The sequence below is a fragment of the Chrysochloris asiatica genome, unplaced genomic scaffold (assembly GCF_000296735.1).
Source record: "Chrysochloris asiatica unplaced genomic scaffold, ChrAsi1.0 scaffold00184, whole genome shotgun sequence".
NCBI lineage: Eukaryota > Metazoa > Chordata > Mammalia > Afrosoricida > Chrysochloridae > Chrysochloris > Chrysochloris asiatica.
The window spans coordinates 1,754,835-1,775,651 of record NW_006408702.1 but is presented as its reverse complement, the minus strand read 5'-3'; the positions used below and the strand labels follow the sequence as shown (position 1 = coordinate 1,775,651).

Below are 20,817 nucleotides of genomic sequence, written 5' to 3'. Positions count from 1 at the left end.
TCTTCCAGCTCGCTAGTTCTGGCTTCCATCTCTTCTAGTCTGCTCCTTTCTCCTTTAATGCTATTGTCTATTTCTGATATCTTATTATTGATCACCTGGGCATCTTTTTGCAGGTTTTGAATTGTTTCCAATGCTACGTCTATCCTATTTGATTGTTCCTGGAGAATATTTTTTACTTCTTCCTTATTTTCCTCAACCCCTTTTCGGATTATTTGAATTTGTTTCCATATCATTCTTCTGAATTCCCTCTCAAGCATATCCAAAACTCGCTCCTCCTCCTCTATGAAGGCTTTGTCTGTCTCCAGTTCAATTGCATCAGGTCCTTTCTTCTGTTTTTGGACATGCTTTGATAAAGTTGATTCTTATTGATTATGGTTATTTATTATTATTATTATTGTTATTAATGTGGTCAGGAGATGGTCATCCCTTTTCGTCTGTAAATCGTAGCAAATGTTGTTGGGTCTCGTCTAAGTGGTAGAGTATTATGTTGTGGCTTAGCTATATGGCCACGATTGCTATTTCTTCTTATGGAACGTAAGGAGGATAAGTTCCCACCTCCAGGAGGGATGTGTAGTCAACAAGAACTCTACGTGTGTGGATGCGTTGTACCGGCTGATTTTTATTGGGATCTCACACCGGGGTGGGAAGACTTGGGGCGGGAAGAAGTTATATTGCCTCTGGCCCTTCTGTGAGACACAGCTGTCCGAGCGGGCGGGCCCTGGTCCCACTTTCTAAACTCTGCTGTCACAGGAGTGACCCGCAGTCTCCGTAGGGAAGAGTCCCAAAATACTCACTTTTCTTTATCCTTGTTAGTGAGGTTTCTCAAAAATGTGAGCCCAGGAGAGACTATGATAGTCCAAAAGCTGTGGGACTGGTAAATGAATGCCCCCTTTGTGAGAGCCCACTGATAAGTAGGAGTGGGGGCAGGGGGCTTAGCTGCAGAGACAGTTGGGGGATGATGGGTGATGTTAAGAAGCTGCTGCAGCCTATCTTACACCCTCCAGAGTTCCTCACACTCCGGGCGTAGGTGAGCTGCACCTGGCCGATTTTTATTGGGGTCTCAAGCCAGGGCGTAGAGACTTGGGGCGGGAGGAAGTTGTATCGCCTCTGGCCCTTCTGGGAGACCACTTTCTATACAGGCCAACCCTGGCCCCGCCTTCTAACCTCTGCTGTCACGGGAGTGACCCGCAGTCTCCGCAGGAAAGAGTCCCAAAATACTCGCTTTTCTTTATCATTGTTAGTGTGGTTTCTCAAAAATGTGAGCCCAGGAGAGATTATGATAGTCCAAAAGCCGTGGGACTGGTCTATGAATGTTTCCTTTGCGAGATCCCACTCATTTTTTCTGCCGGAGCAAGTCCCTACCTTTTCTGGCTGTCCTGCTGTACCAGAAGTTCCCCTATTATTATTCTAACCATTTCCTTTTGGTACAGTGACTCTGTGTGTTCCTTCCATCTTCTCTTGATGCTTTCTGCATCAGTAGTGTAGAGATTATGAAGTGGACTGCTAATCTCATGGTCAGTAGTTTGAACCTGGAGAAAGATGAGGGTTTCTGCTTCTGTAAAGATTTACAGCCTCAGAAATCCTATGCAGGGTCGCTATGAGTTGGAACCAACTCCATGGCACACCACCACCACCACCACCACCATGAGCTTTTCTACCATCTCTTCCCGCATATGTGGTCAGTTTGATTCCTGAGTATTGTGTTTGATGAGGTCCACGTGTATAATTGCCTCATTACAATGTTTTAAAAGATATCTGCAATGCATGTCATTCATCTTGACAAATTCCATCATGAGATCTCCAGCATCATTTCTATCACTGAGGTCATCTTTTCCAACTATTGATCCTTCCTCCTTGTTTCTGACGAGGAAGGATCCACTTTTCAGTACTTATCCATAATGTTGATCGCATGCCTGATTCTCTATTGGTTTGGTTATATTATAATAGATCTCATCATGGAGGTGATAAGTACATCTTAACTGCTAAACCACTGAGGATTCTGGCCCAGCCAAGTTGATACTAAACCTGAACTCTCCCAGCTAATCACAGTGCACTCCCGCCTCTTCAGGAGGTAACTACCCCACCAGTAATAATCTTGTCCCATCTCAGATGAAATCCCCTGGCATCATTTAGCTGTGTTTTGAATTAAATTTAGAGGATGTAATGCGTGTACTATTAAACTATGTTAGCATCCTATGATGGGGTCCTGGTATGGCGCTGCACTGCAAAGTCAGTTTGAAGCATGAGGTCAGCAGTTTAAGCTCCCCAACTGCTCCTCAGAAACCCTATACAGGGTTGCTGTGAGTCAGAACCTACTTGACCACACTTAACAAGAACAACATGTTGGGGATAAAGTCCCTGTGTGGTACCAACAGTTTGTTGTCAACTACTAATACAAAGGTTCACTGTTTGAACCCACCCAGCAGCTCCATGCATGAAAGTTCTGGCAATTTACTTGAGTAGGATTATAGCCAGTAAAAGCCCTATGGTAGCGTTTCTATTATGAAACACGTGAGCTTGCCACAGTCAGAATTGATCCAATAGCAGCGCTTGTTTTTTTGTTTTTTTTATTGTTTTGGGGGTTTTTAGGGTTTTTTGGGGGGTGAAGAGCTGGGCATATGAACCTTCACCATTGCATGGTCTCCAGCCATCTTAGGGGAGATCTGGAAGGGGGGAAGATGGCCAGGTCAGTGGTATGGTTCAGAAATGTCGAAAAGGCTGTGAGCAATCACATACTCCCTCACAAGATCATCTTGAGGGGTGGAACCTCATTTAGAGAGAGACTCCCTTCCTGTAAAAGTCCCCAACTTTGTTAATTTGTTTGGTTGTTTTTGTTAGATCAAAAAGGAGGATGATTTGTGGAACAACAGAACTCTGTTCTCTTCCCAGTTGAGCTTGTGGACACTGTGGGGGACTAGACAGGACATTTCCTTTGGCTGTAGACCTGAGGCTCACAATGGATGTTGACACACATTTTCTGAGCAGTAATGGGTTTGTCATATCATGCAAGTGGAGAATAAAATCAATTAATGGTTTAACTTAGAAATGCTAATTGTCAAAAAAGAAAAAAAAACACAATTTATTACAAATGTTAGTGTATACTTTGCTACATGTCCTTTCCCACATTCATTCAAATCACACATCCCAGTAAAAAATATCAAGAGATCAGTAAAGGTACCACTGTTAGATCTGGCTCCCGGGCACTGGGGTAGAAGGCACTGTCAAAACAGAATAGACTAGGGTTCCATGTAAAGATGTTATATATTTTTGAACATTCAGGGTTATGCATTATAAAATGCATGACTGGATGTATTGTGTATCCTCCAGCTAGAGTTCTCTTTCAGGTTTATGTCCTTTCTTACAACCACAATGCCCAATAAATTTGATATCTAATTCAAGATGCTTTTTCAATAAAGTTCTTGTTGTTAAGTGCCATTGAGTCAGTTCCAACTCATAACAACCGTGTATGGGCTTCCTGAGAAGCAGCTGATGGGTTTGAACTTCTGACCTTGTAGCTGGCAGTCCAGTGCTGATCCTACAATGCGGCATTTCTATGAAGACTGTGCACTGAAATGACAGAACTCTTTGCAACCTTTACATTACCTTGGCCTTTATTTAAAAGCAACACTGTTGGTGACTAATTACAGTCAGACTCTTAGTGGTTAATCCCATAAACCCATTCTTAGTTAAGATCTGGCAAGGAAAAGCACATTTTGAAAAACCTTGCTGGTTATCACCTTCTGAGGAATGCTTGGGTAGTCCCTGAGGGCTGCAGGATAGTTTTTTCAGGATCTTCTGATCTGATCTGGCTATCCAGAAAGGATTCTTTCCTAGGGATTGTCCTTGATTCCAGTGCTTAATGTTGTGAACCTCCTTTAGGTTATGGACCCCTTTGGAAATTTAATGAACACTATAAACATCCTTGCAAGAAATAGGGAATTTTTCATACGGAATTTTTCACAGTTTCAAGGGTTAAGAATGTCTATATTAGAGCCTTTTCAAAGTTCATGGTTGAACAAAGTCCTCCCTGGACTTTGAACATTTGTTGACAGACTTATCCTGTTGTAGCTGGGATGCATTGTGTATAGACCTGACTGTGTCTGGTTCCCTGTGCTTGTCTTATGTTCCCTGAATCAAACAAAGTCTTCTTTATCTCAAAGAGGGTGATTCTATCATCAGAGTGTCAGGGTTCAGCAGGTTCTGTCTGCTGTATGGTTGCGGCTGCAGCATGGAAGTTATTGACCCATTTGGTGCTTCCGTTCCCGCCCCTGTGTATGAGGCTGACGGTAGCATCCCTTCATAGGGTGACTTGGTGTCTTTCTATGTATGTCTGTGTGCTCCTTGTGAACATGTGATGTGTGTGCACATGTGTCTGTATGTATAGTGTGTGCACACGTGTGGATACGTCTGTGCATCTGAACATGTGTGAGTGTGTGTGTGTTCAGATGTATCTGTCCGCAGGGCTGAGCAGGGCATACCAGGGAGGAAATGTAGCCTGGCTTTTGATCTGCCTGCCTCAGCTGAGCTCCTGAGCATATTTTGGCTTTTCCAGACATGCCAGATTGCACCTCCAAATGGCCTACAGCAAATGACACTCCGTAAGTACCATCGGAAAGGCACTAATCCCGATGGTCTCCCCAGGTACAGAGGGGATGTTAGCCTTCTGGCTGTAATTTGATAGCTCCCTGGGATTTTGTTTTGCATTTCCCCCACCCCCAGGGAGGCTGCAAGTCTTCTCAATTATCACCTAGTCATTCAGGCTTTCTCTTCTGGGAAGTACTTGTTCATATCTTTTGCTTGCTTTTCTCAACTTATGTATCTCTTATAAAGCATGGTGATTGGTAGGCTTTCTTGTACATTCATCACAATTGACCTCTGTCTGCTTCTATAAGTTTAAAATATTTCTCCATGTCTGTCCTTTGTCTTTGTCTTTGTTTATGATACCTTTTGTCACATAGACATTGTCCTTGTGGGGTTAGCTAACTATTTCAATCTTTTCCATATGTTCTCTACTTTTGAGGTTGTGTTTTAAAAATTCACTTCTACTCTGAGATCAAAAACATAATTCCTACCGACAGATTTAAAGTGTTTCTTTTCACATTCGTGTCTCTAATTTGTTTCGTTTTTGTGTATCACATGAAGTGAGAATTAATGGATTTGTTTCCATGTGACTGAACTTTTGTTCCAATTCCAGTTATTGAATATAGTCCTTCATTTCCTGTTGATCTGATTCTTAAAGGAGAGTCAGGAAATTTAGATTTTATGTGAATTCTTCTTATATTTAGTAGTTCCTAATTAATTTAAAATTTTACTTAAATACCAAATGAACCAAGAAAATCCTTGTGGCTACCAGATTCTAATATAATGGTGTAGGGCAAGACCTGAACTCAAATTCTGGCTGCATCTATCACTTGTGTTTTTGACTATGGATAAGTGATTTGATGTCTGAAGGGCGTAGTTTTCTCACCAGTACCAGGGGCAGGAGTGCTGGTGTGGCACTGTGGGTTAATGCACTGGACTGCAAGGTTGTCTTGAACCACAAAGTCGGCTTGAACTGTGAAGTCAGTGGTTCAAGCTCACCAGCCACTCCTTGGAAACCCTATACAGGGTTGTTTTGGGTCGGAACCGACTCAATGTCACTTTCACAGGAACAACAACCAGGAGGATAATGATTGTAGATATAAAGGACTGCCAAGTGACATAATACTTAGAAATCTTTAGCACAGGGGCTGGTTCATGCCTAGTACTTGTTTGTAAAGATCACAAGGCTCCTCTAACTTCAGAGCGAGGACAGAGAAGTACCATCAGCATCCGCCCAAAGCTGATTCCTGTGAGGTGGAGGTCAGACTCTCCAACATCTTTAGTGATTCAGACACTAATTGTCCTGCCCGCAGCATTCTCTACTTCTCTCTTGGGTCAATAATTCATTGCAATGGACACAAAACTTAAAGACCATGCTCATATTATGGTATTTATCAGGGAAGTAACAGATGTGAGAGACATTGTCAATTCCCCTGATACTGCCTCAGCTTCTCTTGGCAACTGGCAGGTGGATACTAACCGCTGACTAGGACCTTACCCTGATGGTCTCCCTACAGAGAACTGGGGCAGACCATCTTATCCCGTCTTAGGTCACCAATGACTTATCATGGGTGCTTACCAACAAACACTCAAGAAGTCCAATCTCTACTCATTTTAGCACGAGTGAGGTTATTTATATACTATTCGATTTTGTAAACTCCAGCACCAAGCCCGGAGACAAGATGGGTAGATGCACCACACAGCTGTTTTACAAGCATCTTTATCTCGTAACTTGAAAGTCACTCCCTGGGTTCCTCACTGACTGAGTACTATGGGGTGAACACTCTTCACAGACCATTGCCTATTTCCTTCTGGTGGTTTCATTCTTATTTTCAAAGTTACTACCTCTTGAACAGGTTCCCTTTCCCCTCCCCCAACTCAACCTGCTCACATACCCCAGGTGCATGAGCCCCCTTGGTATACCAGCCAACAATCTCAATTAGCAATTTCCTGTGCCCCCTTATTCCCGAAGTTGGACCATCTGGAGAATTGATTTCTCACACAGATATAACAATTCTGGATCAGGGCCAACAGGCAACAACTCAGAACCAGGATCGTGAAGGATATAGGCAAATTCCGGAAGCTTTTCCCAAAGTAGAAAGCACATCTCTTCCTTCTTTAGTCCAGGACAGCTCTCAGCTGCTCTTGACTCTCCTGGTAGGCTGGCCTTTTCTTGGTCATGCATACCCCCTCTCAGCTGGGCAGACTTCCTGGTGTCTGCCCTGCTCAGACACATGTTAACGAAGCTCTTTAACTCTGCCAATAAATGTCCAGAGGCACACTGCTGTGCCCCTGATACTATTCCTATAGTCCAGAATCAGCCTAAAACCTAGGCAGCCTGCTGGGGATGAGCTACATCCAGAAGCATAGTGCGGCAAAAGGCAAGGCCTGGGAGTTCATATCACCTACTTCCTGCCCATATCAGTTGCTATCAGGTAGACTACCACTCATGGTAACCTGGTGTGTCAGAAAAGGACTGTGCTCCATAGGAGTTTTTCTTTTTTGTTAAAGTTTCTATCGTGAACCGAGTGATAGTTTACATGGGAGAACATCTGCTTTACACCATCGTTTCATTGCAATGATTACAATCTCCTCCGTGCATCATCATTCTACAGAATTTGCTTCTATTCCCTCAGTTTGTTTGTTTGTTTTTGGGGGGTGTATACAGAAACACTCAGGCATATATAATAATAATTTTAAGCAACCAAAAGGCACATTCCACACGCCTGCGTCTTGGCCACTGTACCCAATCCCTCTCTTTCCATGAGTCCATAGTCCTCAGCTGCTCCCCCTCTCCACGTCCCCATCTCTGCTAACATCTCTGGTGTTGCTGCTTCTCTGGATACGGTCCTGCATTCTGCTTGTGGTCTTCTCCCTTGATGTTCCTGGACTGTAAGATTAACTACAGCCCCCCGTTTTTGTTACAGAACTTTGACCTTTACAGTTGTCATGATAACAGTGACTCACTATTGACTAGAAGATTTTTAATGGCTGCTTTTTTAGAAGTAGGTCTCCATGCCTTTCTTTCAACGTTCCTCTTAATAACCTCAAACCTCCAACCTTTCAAGGTCCAACTTCTGCTTAGTGACCAAGCTCATCCATGATTTGCACCAGGTGGAGACTCCAAACCAGCAACGGTGCCTAAGGGCTTCTGTCAGCCCTGTGCGCCCCAGTCAGCCTCAAACAGCCTGTTTTCTCTTGTGAGCTCCTAGTATTCCTCTCATCACATTCCTTTCTCAAGAGACTACCGTATTATTATTTTTTAATAAAATGAAATGTCATCATGTCTGTGTATTGTCAGCTGAGACCATGCTATTTCAGGTCTCCTTGCACCAGTTGAAGGGAAGGCTTGTTATTATGGTTGGCTAACTATTGCGCGCAAGAGTTGCATAAACGTCTAAAGGACACACGGCTTCTCGTGTTTGGGTGGCTTCTGTAGTTGAAGGGCTGCCGTGCCATCAGGAGTGGGAGCCTGGGAACCCTAACATAGGGTGTCTGGCACTGCTGCTGACCTTTGTCCTGAAGTCTCACTTTGATTTCCCTTTTTATCTTGCTGGGCTAAGCAGTTCTCAAGAAATGTGGTTTCTTAATTATCCTGAGAAAGCTTTTCTTTTCCTTTGCTAACTTGGCAAGTGTTTCCACTGATGGCCTTATGTGTTATTAATCCTGTAGAAAAACTGTTGTTAGTGTGATGAGGGAAAACACCTCACTCCCACCTAACACCCATTTTTCCCTAGTGGGCGTGGGGTAATGTAACCCACCAGGGAAGGGAAATCTTTATAGTGGCTGAAGAAGACAGAGGGGTTTTAAAATATCTTGAGTAGCAAAGTTTGTTTTAAAAAAAAATTATTGACCAAAATATATATGGAGTCCTGGTGTGTCTCTGTGGGTTAATGTGCCAGACTGCAAAGCTGTTTGAACTGCAAGGTCGGTGGTTCAAGCTCACCAGCTGCTCTTCAGAAACCCTACACAGGTTGCTATGGGTCGTAACCAACTCAACGGCACTTAACAACAACAACAACAAAATAAATATGAAGCAATGCAAATGGTTTGACAAGAGAATGTAAAGCATCGAAGACATGTAAGGGACCATTGCTATACAAATATGGGCATTAACTTCACACCTCCAGCTTATAGAAAAATGGTCCTGTCTGCCCAGGGTCATACACACATACATGCACACTCACGTCTGTATAGAACCATGCACACGAACATACATGCTCGTGTATGCACAGGGCTGTACACACAGACACACATACACTCACATGTACACACACAAATTAGGTTTCGCATAAGGTCTACGCATGAAGTTGACATGTCAGACTGGTCACATGTTGCCCAAATGAGAAGTACTAGGAGGCAGGCCTGCCTCTTTCTTGGATGCCCAGGAAGCTCCTGTATCATGCAGCCTTCATGAGTGCACACACAGACAGGCAGAGGGCAGGCCTGACTTCTGGAGTACTCAGGAACTGAGTGTACTGAGTGGACAAAGGGAGAGGACATGCTCTGTGAGGAGGCCCTCTGTTGTGAGAGGGGACCCAGAGGTGGAAATGGAGATGGGGAGCAGGTGTAGGGAGGGAATTTCACCCCCTGTGTCTGCTCTCCTGAGACCCCAGGACCTGAGCGGCGACACTGGGATTGGATGTAGGACAGCTTGCTTACTTTTCTACTGGACTCTCTGAGTCTTTTCTGGAAGGAGGTTCCCGAGGGGTTCCCCTAAGTCCCACTAGCTCTCGTGCATCTTTGAACTCCCTGCTGGCATCATGCTCCTTATACCCAAGCATTTAGGATGCCCAGGATGAATTATTTGCCAAAATAAGAGATTGTCAAGGGGCTTTGGACAGACTTCCTTCTGTGTCTGGAGGTGAAGTGGTGGGGGCGGATTTCTGTTGAGCATCAGTGCTTGCTCCAGGGGTCCCCTGAGGCTCTGTGGGGTTCTCTCAGACGTGCATCAGTCACTTGAAAGATGTTAAGGACCCTAGAGTTCCCCCATGTGGTGACGCTGTCTACATCACAGCCATCCTGCTGGAGCTGGAGTCTACGTGGCATCTTGTGCATTTGGCTCCTGTAGATTGTGATTTGTTCAATATCAACAGCTACTTTTCTCCCTGCCCGCTCTCTCAGCATCTTTTGGTTTCTACAGAATGTAGCAAATAAGTATTAGGCTATCTTCTTTTTCTTTCAGTTTGTAAATCACAAAGGAATTTACTTTTATTCCTGTTTTGCATGTCACTCATCAAAATGCTGATTACTTGGAACCCTGCTCTGACTCAAAGACACTTGGATCCCTTGTGTGGTTTGAGAGCTATTGATCCCCTCATAAGAGCTAGCAGCTCCTCCCAGACTAACAAAAGCTATGATCAGAGTCCTAGAGGATCATGGGAAACCAGAACTGAGGGCTCTGGCCAACCTGGTCTTCCCAGAGGGCCCTTTAGTTCAAAGCTGTGGTTTTCATTAACAGCCCAGCACATGTGATCTTCATGACTGTGACCCACATCCAAGAGTGCATTGTCACAGAGTTACTCAAGTGACATTTGAGCAGAGAGATTGCAGCTGCTGGGGACTTCCAGTTAGCACAGAACACTGTAATAATACACAGGGGACCCTGGAAACTGCCTTGGTCATCACAGCCATTGTTTGTTTGGAGGTGAAGCCCTTGCTGCAGCCATCCTCTGGTTGCAGGGGGTGTCTGGGTTGGTGGAGATGCTAACTCGGACATATATCAATTTTACGGGCAGTGTCCATGATGCTGTGGCTAAAGGAGGGGACTGACACCCCTCTCTGAGGTCACATCCATAATTCATCTTCCTTCAACTGGTGACTGACTGACCCCAAGGAAGCCAGTAGGCAAGAGGCAAGAAAATTGGTATACCTACTGATGATGGTTGTTGTTACTGTTAAGTGTCTCTGAGTCAGTTCTGACTCATAGTGTCCCTGTATAGGGTTTCCGAGGAGTGGCAGGTGAACTTGAACTGCTGACCCTGTGGTTCAGAAAACAAGTTTGGGTCTGTGGGAGGTTTGCCTGCATACTCCTGGGCTATGGGGGTGGGGTTAAGCAGGATGTGAAGGTGCACAGCTGACCAGGTGTGGAATCCAGGGCTCCTGTTCTCAGCGGTGGGACCTGGCTCCTCTGGCCTCCTCTCCTGTTAGCATCCCAGGGCCTTACCAGTAACGCTTCTTCCTGATGTCTTAGCGGCTACACCTGCACTTCAGGGGCAGTGGTGGTTTATTGTTAGAACTCTTGTCCGCCATGCAGAGGCATGTTGTTGCTACGATGCTGATAAAGTATCAGTGGAGCTTTCATACTAAGATGAGCTATAAATAAAGACCTAGAAGGCCTACTCCCAAAAGTCAGCCAATGAACACTGTATGGACCACAGTGGTCCAGTCTACAAGGGATCATGGGATGACACAGAACCAGATAATAAATATTTTGTTTTGTTAATAGTGTTCCCATGAGTCATGGGCCTACTTCACGGCCACTAACAACATGCCTCTTCTTCAGCATGAATGAGGCTCTGACTACTTGGCGCAGAGTCAGTGACTCCTGGTGATAGCAGCCCTGACTTTGGACAGAACGTAGAAGCAGAATTGCTCAGGAGAGTGGGCCTGAGTGAGCCAATCCACTTAAGATAATTCAGAGTTAGCAAACGTGAACGCTGGATTTGTTAGAACTTATAAGGATTTCATTTTGCCAGATTATAGGACGTGGTTTTTTTAGACTACCAATTTTACTTGTCACATCTAAATGTGAGGACATTTCCTCTTAAATGCTGATCACAAATTCAAGTTACCCCTTGAACCACTTAGTGACGTTTCAAAGAGAGTCCAAAGGCTTGTTGGTGAGCCTGGACACGTGACTGGGCCTCAGCCACAGTTACTGCAGAGTAAAGAGACAGATGGGAGTCGCTAGCTTTATGTCCCATGATCGTAGCAATGGCTTTTACTGGGACCTGGCTCAGTTGGTGGGAGAAACTTGTCCATCTCTCTGCAAGACAAAACCAGTGAAGAAGGTCTGACTAATTGGCAGCAAGGTCAACAGCTGCAGATTGTTTACATGGGACAATTGTTTGGAAAAACAGTAATGTGTTGTTTACTCCTTGTATCCAGAGAGGATCGTATGGTCAACTCTGAGTTTAAGAATCACATGCTTACACCATGCAGTTTTCTACGAAAGAAAGAAAATAATTAAAGCTTCTCACCAGATTTTCTGTGCAAAAGTGTGCTTCTACCAAAAAAAAAAAAAAAAACAGGAAAAGACGACGTGTCCATATTGAAGAGACGTGGCTGGGAAGACAGACCAGGTGATTCTGGTGGGTGCAACCCACCGCTCTAGTTGAATTCAATCTACTCTTCCTAACACCAGGACTCCTGGTGTGGCACTGTGGGTTAATGCGCTAGACTGCAAAGCCGTTTGAACTGCAAAGTAGGCAGTTCAAGCTCACCAGCTGCTCCTCGGAAACCCTGTACAGGGTCGCTATGGGCCGGAGTTGACTTGACCTCCCTTAACAACACCAGGAAAACCATTTTTTACTGTCAACATTTCAAATTTAGTAGGGTGTTTCACACATTTTTATGGTCTGAATTGTGTTTCCCAAAATGATCTGTTGAAATTCTAACCCCTATGCATGTAACTCTGCAACAGGGTCTTTGAATATGATATCAGGGTGAGTTCGTATGGTGGGTCCTAATCCTGTCTGAGTGGTGTCCTTACAAATGAGGAAAAGAGACACAGAGACAGATAGAGGACGCACAATCAAGTAGTAATACATCTACATATAAGCCAAGGAATGCCAGGGGCTTACCACAACTTGGAGAGACATGGAACAATCTTCCCTTTGCAGGGAGCATGACCCTACTGACACCCTGAATTTGGATTTCTAGTCTCTTTAGAAGTGAGATGGTAAGGTTTACTTACTTTGGCACTGTCATCAGGAATGACCAATCACTAGAAAAGCACCATGTGTTTGGTAGCGGAATCTTTCATATTTCCCGATTGACGGGAGATGAATGGACACTCTGGCTGCAACAATGGAATGAAGCATACCAGTGATCATCAAGATAGCTCCAGACCGGACACTGTCTTGGTCTCTCATCCATAAGGCCACCATGCACAATAGCAACACTAGCACATCTCCAGACATGTGAGACAGCACGTTTCTGTCCTGAAAATCCCCCATGTCTTGGTCCTTTGCCACAGCAGCCTGAAGAGGTGAGGATACCTCCCTAATCTGTCCCAGGAGTGTGGCAGAAGCAGGGTCAGCTGCCATTGAAGATACAATACACGCTCAAGTACAAGTTTGCAGATGTTCGCAAACGTGTCACCTACTGCTTTGGAGACAAAGTGTTTTTTGCTTTTGACTTCCTACTTCTTCCTCTGCTGTATGTCGGTCACCTTGGAGAAACAAAATAGAATAAATGACTTTAATTTAAAAATCAAATATTTAGTCATTATATTCGGCTTAAACCAAAATGTAATAAAGAGGAGAATGTTGAAAAGATCCCTAACATTTGCCTGCCCCTGGGAAGGCCCGCAATCAATGCCAGAGGCCATTCCAAGGAGCTCTGCAAACCAATGGAATTCCTGTGTACACCATTTTAAAATAAATGTTACTCTGATTTGTTTTGTAGAGAATGTTGTGGGAGGGTAAATCACATTGAAAGTCCCACTTTCAGGACTGAGAACTCTTCACTCATTTATGTAAGGGATTCAAGTTTATATAAGGACATGTGTTTTAAAACTTCACTTTTTAATTAAAAAAAAAAAAAATCCAGTTCAAGGAATCTGGTTTTTCCTCCTGTCTTGACAAGAACTGGTGTGGAATTTGGTGAGTTTTTCCAGGTTGCTGCCTTGTGCAGTCTGAGGTGACCATTTCTCTCGGGCTCCAAGACACCCTCCACTTCAGACCACCGTTTCTTCAAAAACACCGCAGAATAGGGGCTAGCTTTGTTTCCCTCGGAAGCTGGAAGGTTTAATAACTATTTATTCCCCACAGTTTTATTTTTAACAACAACCTGGGATTGTCTCCAGACTTTGTTTTGTGCATTCTAAGCATTTCCACACTGTTGCCCATAAACACACATAGCTCCTGTACTCAGCGATCGGGACCATTTTCTTTTATGCGTTTTCCCTTGTTCGGTTTTATTATGGGGCTGTTCAGGACTGGAATAAATCATTAAAAGCAGCTAGACCTTAATCTGCCTTTGTGTGAGAGCATTTCTTATAAATAAACTAGTGAAAATAAAAAATCCTCTGCACCTTGGAAAAATTAAAACGCAATGATTACAGGCTCTTTGCTCCACTGTTCCCTAGTGTTGCAGATTGCCTAATAATATGGGAAGCGTGGGGCTGCCTGGCTCTGTGCTGAGTGTGGCCGAAGCGTTCATTGGGCTTGGAGGTCTGCTGGGCCAGCAGCAGAACCACAGCGCTCTCAGGACAGCAAGCTCAGCACAAGAGTGCTGCTCCCTTTGCCCTCACCGGGCCTGCTGACTGTAATTGATTCACTGACCCTGAGCTGCTGCAGGCTGGGGGTGTGCATTGTGTTTGCGAGTGTGTCTGGGTGTGGGTGTGAGCGTGTGTGAGGCTGTGCATACCATCGGAGTCTGGAGGAACATTCCACCTAGTCACTGGTGGACTCTTAACGGCAACTCACAAGGCATTTTTAAACAAAACCAGATTAATGACCTTGAAAGCTTCAAAAGCCAGATCGAGTCCTTTCTTCTTGTCGTTTTACGTCTTCCAATAGTCTGCATTGCTGGATTATGATGTCCACGTGCGAAAAACCATCTTGAGACCAAAAATCATTATTTTTTTTTCCTTAAAAAACTCCTTCAGTCTTAGCCAAGCATATTGCATGTTTCCAAATAAAAACAGATGCATGCTGTCATGCTGTGCCAGGGTGCCAAGCTGAGCGGGGTCCCCAGCACCCAGCCTTGGGGCTGACTGACCTGAGCAGCAAGCCCGTGTGAGCTTCACCCCGTGCCCTAGGGAGGGGACTAGGGTGGAAGGCAGGTCTTGTAGTGGACCTGTTTCTATAGCAACCTGAATTTGATGTAAACAAAGATGTTTTTTCAGCTCTTTGGGAGCTGGGAGGTGCGTTGATTTTTAGTTAAATGAGTCCTCTTCTCAGCATTCTGCCAATTCTTCCACTCCCTGGCCGCAATGCCTGCAAGGCCTTGTGTAAATATGTGAAACGAGCTCCCCAGAGCAGGGGACAAGGGGCTTGGGTGGAGCAAAAGGCACCCCATCCCTGTGTGGTCAGTCCACGCCTGGGACAACCTCCAGGAGGTAGCACACACCTTATCAGAGGGCCAGCTGGACCCCCTCTGTGCTACCTGCACCCCTCCCTCCTCAAGTCTGACCTCAGAGCCTCTCTTGGTGAAGGGTGAGCCTGCTTGCTTATCCACAGGGATCTGTGGAGGCCTCTTTCAGAGGTCTGACTCCCCACAATGCCAGAGCATAGGGACAGTCCAAGTACAGTCCTGGGCCCGGGAGCACACAGTTCCCCTGGCAGCTTGGTGCTGCTGCCCAGAGGTCCAGCCAAGATAAAGCCTGGGGGTGCCTGGACTCAGGGGTAGGTTGGTCTCCTAGGGCCGCCCTCACAAAATGCCACAAAGTGGGGGGCTTTAAAGAGTAGAATTGTGTTGTTTTACAGCCCTGGAGGTTAGATGTCTGAGGTCAGAACCAACAGGGCCATGCTGTCTTTGCCAGCGCTAGGGTACTATTTTTCCAAGTCTTTCCCAGCTTCCGTAATCTTGGCCATCTCTTGACCTCCCTTGGCTGACCGCTGCTTCTGCCTCTTTCATCGCATGGATGCTTTCCGCCTCCTTCTGTGCTCAGCACCATTTGGATGGGTTTCTAAGCACCCGACTCCACCTTTAAAGACCCTATTTCCAGACTAGGTAATGTTCACAGGTGTCAGGGGGAGGACAGTTCAATCCATAATATGTGCACGTGGGTTTAGGGATCATGGAAGCTAAGAGGACACGTGGCTAGACGCTTTGGGTACTGGGGAACCCCAGAGACTGGCAGCTTGGGTAACATAGCTGGAGTCTGGCTGCCAATTCATACACATTCCGCTACCCAGTATTGCACTGTGCCCTGGGCAAACAGAACCTGGCCCCCCGCTCACCCACCCAGCAGCCTCCATCCTGTGTGCTCAGCATTTGTTCACACTCCTCCCTTGCCTCTGTGTCCCTCACGCTGGCTCAACTTTCCTGTCTCCAGAGATGAGCACGTTGGTTTGTGAGGCTCGTCCTTGTCTTGTCTTCTCTGCTCCTCTTGGGTCCTGTGCTCATTTTCTCAAGGGTGCCTGGAACATGTTTCTAAGCCCTCTCTGTAGCTTTGTGTGGTCTGATTTGTGAGTCCACTCAAATCCAGGACTAGGATGAGGCAGATGAGGGGCCTTTCTGTGTAAAATCTAAGGAGGCTTTCACTCATAGTGTCTTGCAAGCTTAGGGTTGGCCAGATCTGGTTTAGGATCCCGGAACTAGAGACTCAGCTGAGTTGCCTAAGGAAAGATTTTTTCCTCTCTAAACATTCGGTTGCTCCATCGTGGGTAAACGGAGAGTGGTGCCAACTCATGGTAGCCTCAGGTACCCAGAGGAAATGTTACCTGGCCTGTGTCACCCTCATTATCCTTGGTGTGTTTAAGTTCATTTTTGCAGCCACTGTGCACTTTGAGTCCCTTCAAAGCTGGGAGGTGGGGGGGGGGGGCTCTTCTTCTAGCAGTATGTGTGGGGGGGGGGGGGGGCTCTTCTTCTAGCAGTATGTGTGTTGTGATCTGTAAGGTTTGCATTAGCTGATTTTCAGACTAGATCACTAGGTTGCCTTGGTCTGGGATGTATCAACCATGGATGACCCAGCATCTTAACATTATGTACCCACCCGCATATGATAAACTGACAGATGGCAGTGACTGTCATGGGTACTGAATATAAATTAGTTTATATGTGTCACCTACTGAGCATAGTGCCTGACATATATGGAATGCTTGGTAGATGTTTGTGGTGGTGGTCCCACAAGATGACTATGGGACCCCATATGAGCAGTAGGAATGACAGGGTCAGCCCTGTGGTCAGCTTCGTCCCAGCGGGGCACTCTTGATGGTATCCTCTCCTGAGCCTGTGGACTTGCCGACGAGGGTAGGACATCCTGCATTCTGAAGAGGATGTGTTTTGTCTCCACTACAGGTATTGCGTACTTAGGCGGGATGTGCAGTGCTAAGAGAAAATGTGTGCTTGCCGAAGATAATGGTCTCAATTTGGCCTTTACCATCGCTCATGAACTGGGCCACAAGTAAGTATCCTCCTCTCTTTTTGATTTGAATCCTTTAAGTTCTAAAGTGGTGCTCCTGTTCACAATAAGGACCAAGGCCAGCGAGCTGAGATATCATGATCCAGGCGGGCACTGAGAATTAAAAGGCTAATTCAATGTTCTCGTTTGTTCTTAAAGCCAAAGTGGTATAGGGAAGAGGGTGATCTCACAGCATCTTTTAAAATTGTGTTTCCTTTCCTTGTCAGTGTGATCTTCGATTCATGCTATGTGTATCTTCCAAACGATGGATTTATCTTTATACTGTTGATTTTCCTATATCGTTTCAGCCAGTTCTCAACAAACCACAGCTTTCTGAGTGTAGAATTTCAAGGCCTTAGTTTCAAAAAAATTAGCAACTACTGCCTTTGCACAAGGATGTATTTTGCCAAATTCCCTGATTAAATAACCACAGAACCTTAGACCCCCAAAGATGCCTTATAGAGACTTGGAGATAGCCTCCTTGGATTTTATATGAGGAAATAGAGGGTCAGAGAGGCTGTGTGATATCTCAAGGGTGCGATCACCTGTGGGAAGTCTCAGGTGGCAGAAAGCCAGCTGACTAGAAAAGGTTTACTTTTTCTCCTGGAGTACTTGTCTGTTTTATGTTTCTCTGAAAATTTCCCCCAAAGGAACAATTGTGATGTGATTTTTTGATAACTGGTTGGTGGAAGCAGGAGGGAGGAAAGAAAAATAGAAAGATTTCACATTGAGAAGTCCAGAGAATGTAAAACAGTGGGAACTTTTATATTGGATTGAATAGAATATAATTAGATGAAATTCTAATTCATACCAACAAAATATTGAAAAGATGTTTTTGATGACTGAAAGTAAGTTTCTGTAAGAGTAACAAGAAATGTATATGGTGAAGTACAAAATGAATTGTTTTTCTCAGCCAGTTTATGATTTTATGTTTTGTTTTATCTGGATCTATTTTTTCATTCATTCCACTCCTGAGGAAGGGTTTGATAGTTGGCTTTTCTATACCTGTCGGATGTTGTAATGTGGGTACAGATAGCAGAAATAACATTATACGTATTTCCTGCAATTAAAGAGAAAGTGACATATGACTAACCCAGGTCCCAGAGGAGCAAGATGAACAGTTGTCTCTAATTACAAGGCTAGTTCATCTTGACAGTATTTTTGAAACACTGGGGACAATACTATTTTGCTTATACAATTAGAATATAATGGTTTAAATTAAGTTTAAACCATTTTGTGTTAATATCTCTGGGTTCTTATAAACCTGTATCCAAGAAAAAAATCAAAAGCAAAAATGCATAAATTAAAATATCTGTAGCAAACATCATTACACCACTGTTTTAATCTTCCCACTATCAAATAGCTCACCCAGCCCTCCATTAAAAAATAAAAATAAAAACTAAAACAATAAGGAACAAAACAAAAAAATTACTTGCTGTTTGTCTGTTTTAAGTGATGGTGACTGTATGTGTCGGTAGAACTGTGTTCCAAAGGGGTTCCAGCGACTGATGTGTCAGATGTTGGTCTCTAGGCTGTTCTCTGATGGCCCTTCATAGTACGCAGGACTCCTGGTGTGGTGCTGTGGGTTAATATGCCAGACTGTAAAGCCATTTGAACTGAAAAGTCAGCGGCTCAAGCTCACCAGCTGCTCCTCAGAAACCCTATGCAGGGTTGCTATGGGTCAGCACCGACTCGATGGCACTTCACAACAACAACAACAACATAGTACCCAGGAATTCGTTTCCTGATGGTTCTGAGAATGCAGAGCTGTCAAAACATTTGTCATTATCCAGGTGGTTGTTGACCTTTGAGTGGTAATTTGATAAGACTATTTGTGTACTGTCTCCACACAGCCTTCAACACTCTGCATACTTGACTGCTGTTTACACAGAGGCCTTTTCTGACATCTAGAACGAACGAGGCCCATGCATACAAGGCCCGTCTTTTCCCTGATAACGTGTTTGATTGTGCTGGGTCAAATGCCGGTGTCTTAGCACAGAATGTCTATACAGAAGAATGGCCAGATTTCGTCATATTTTAGTACCCTTCAGCTATAATCTGCTTAAAATTTCTTGAAGAGTACTTTATAGCAGCCTATTTAACAGTCATTAGCTTCAAAAACAAATACCTTATTTTTAATCAGAGCCAAGAAAATCCTGTTAGCATTTGCCCTCCTTTTTCTGGGATGATTGTAGCATTCCTGGGAAGTCTGTTGTCTTGGATTATTCTAAAGTGGTAGTAAGCAGGGTGAAGCCAGAGCCTCTCCATCTGAAACCCTTCTGATTCCCCAGGAGCTCCAAGCAGCTCACAGCTGTGTGGAGTGTTTGAAAATGTCCAACCTACCTGCCCTTGGGGAGATGCATGCCCAAGCTGCTTCACAAATCGGATACCTGAAACTCTCCATGTTTTTGGAATGGGATGGGACAGTTTAACTTCGTTGTCCATAAGTGTGAGTGACAAAAAGATGGGATGATAAACTTGGTGACCTGCACCACGGATTAATAATTGACTAATGATATGTAGGAGTCCTGGTGCGTGTGACACTGCAGGGTAATGCACTGTACTGCAGGTCAGCGTGAACTGCATGGTTGGTGGTTCAAACTCACCAGCCACTCCTCAGAAACCCCATACAGGGTTGCTATGAGTCAGAACCAGCTCCACGGCACTTAACAACCACAACAATGATATGTGAGTCAAAACAGAACTATCATTTACTGAGCCCCTACTAGGCACCAGGCCATCATGTTAGGTAGTGAACATTCACTGTGTTAATCAGCCCTATGAGGTAGGTATTGCTTATCTTTTATTTTATATTACTATTTGCGTGCGTTTATAATTTGTACTCTAAACCTAAATTGATCTGGGATCACTTATGCAATATACCCAGGTACTAAACCAAAAACCATGCCCACTGCCATGGACCCAGTTAGTACCCATAGAATCCCGATAGAATGAGTAGAAATGCCTCAGGATTTCTGAGTGTTTGTAAACGTCAGCTGCAATGACTGGTGAGTTTGAACTACCAACCATTAGGTTCCAAGCTTACCCACTGTACTATCAGGGCTTCTAACACCCATGCACTTCTTGTTGTTGTTGTTGTTAGGTGCCATCAAGTCAGTACCGACCCAAAGCAACCTTATGCACAGCAGAACGAAACACTGCCCAATCCTGGGCCAACCTCACTACTGTGGCCACGCTTGAGTCCACTTGGCCAACCCATCTGGCCGGGGATCTTCCTCTTTTTCTCTGATCCTCCACCTTACTAAACCTGACATCCTTCTCCAGTGACTGGTCCCTCGTGACAATATGTCCGAAGTATGAGAGGCGAAGTTTGGCCATCTTGGCCTCCAAGGAGTACTCTGGCTGCACTTCTTCCAACACAGATCTACTAGGACTGGTAAAATAAGGGCATCCATTACAAAGTATAGATAATAAAGTGAGAGCGCTGGTTATATATCAGAAAACCATGGTACCTTTAGTTTGCCAGCAGCCAAGCCCAAAGGGAAGTAGACATCATGCTATGTTGTTGTGTTGTTGGGTGCCCTCTAGTTAGTTCTGATTCACAGTGACCCTATTTGGGGTTTCAGAGTTTGCAGACCTTTACAGGAGCAGAAAGTCTTATCTCTCCTTCAGAGCAGCTGGTAGATTTGAACTGCCAACCTCGTAGTCACCAGTGCTCCTAGATGTCATAGTCTAGCTGCAACTTACTGGTATAAGAAAGTAAACATGTCATCCAGGGCTTCCATTAGAAACTCAAGGACCACTGGTCAGAGAGCAGCTTTCTGATGACTCCCACTCTGGCTTTAGACAGGATGGCGGGAGATGTGCTGAGAATCTGGAAAGGGGTTCTGTGTAGCTGGTGGGAGGGTGGATGGACTCTGGGCGCTACCCTGCTGACCACGATGCTGTGCATTCGAATGAAAATCACCACTTTATTGCCT

The 20,817-nt window shown here is 44.8% G+C and overlaps 1 protein-coding gene across 1 annotated transcript in view; it reads left to right on the top strand.

Annotated features, from left to right (window-relative positions):
• ADAMTS17 (ADAM metallopeptidase with thrombospondin type 1 motif, 17) overlaps window positions 1-20,817 on the top strand; it is a 744,430-nt gene that overhangs the window by 296,053 nt on the left and 427,560 nt on the right. The window contains exon 8 of the mRNA XM_006872136.1: window positions 16,774-16,879. Within this exon, the coding sequence (XP_006872198.1) occupies window positions 16,774-16,879 (106 nt within the window). The remainder of the gene's footprint in view (window positions 1-16,773; window positions 16,880-20,817) is intronic.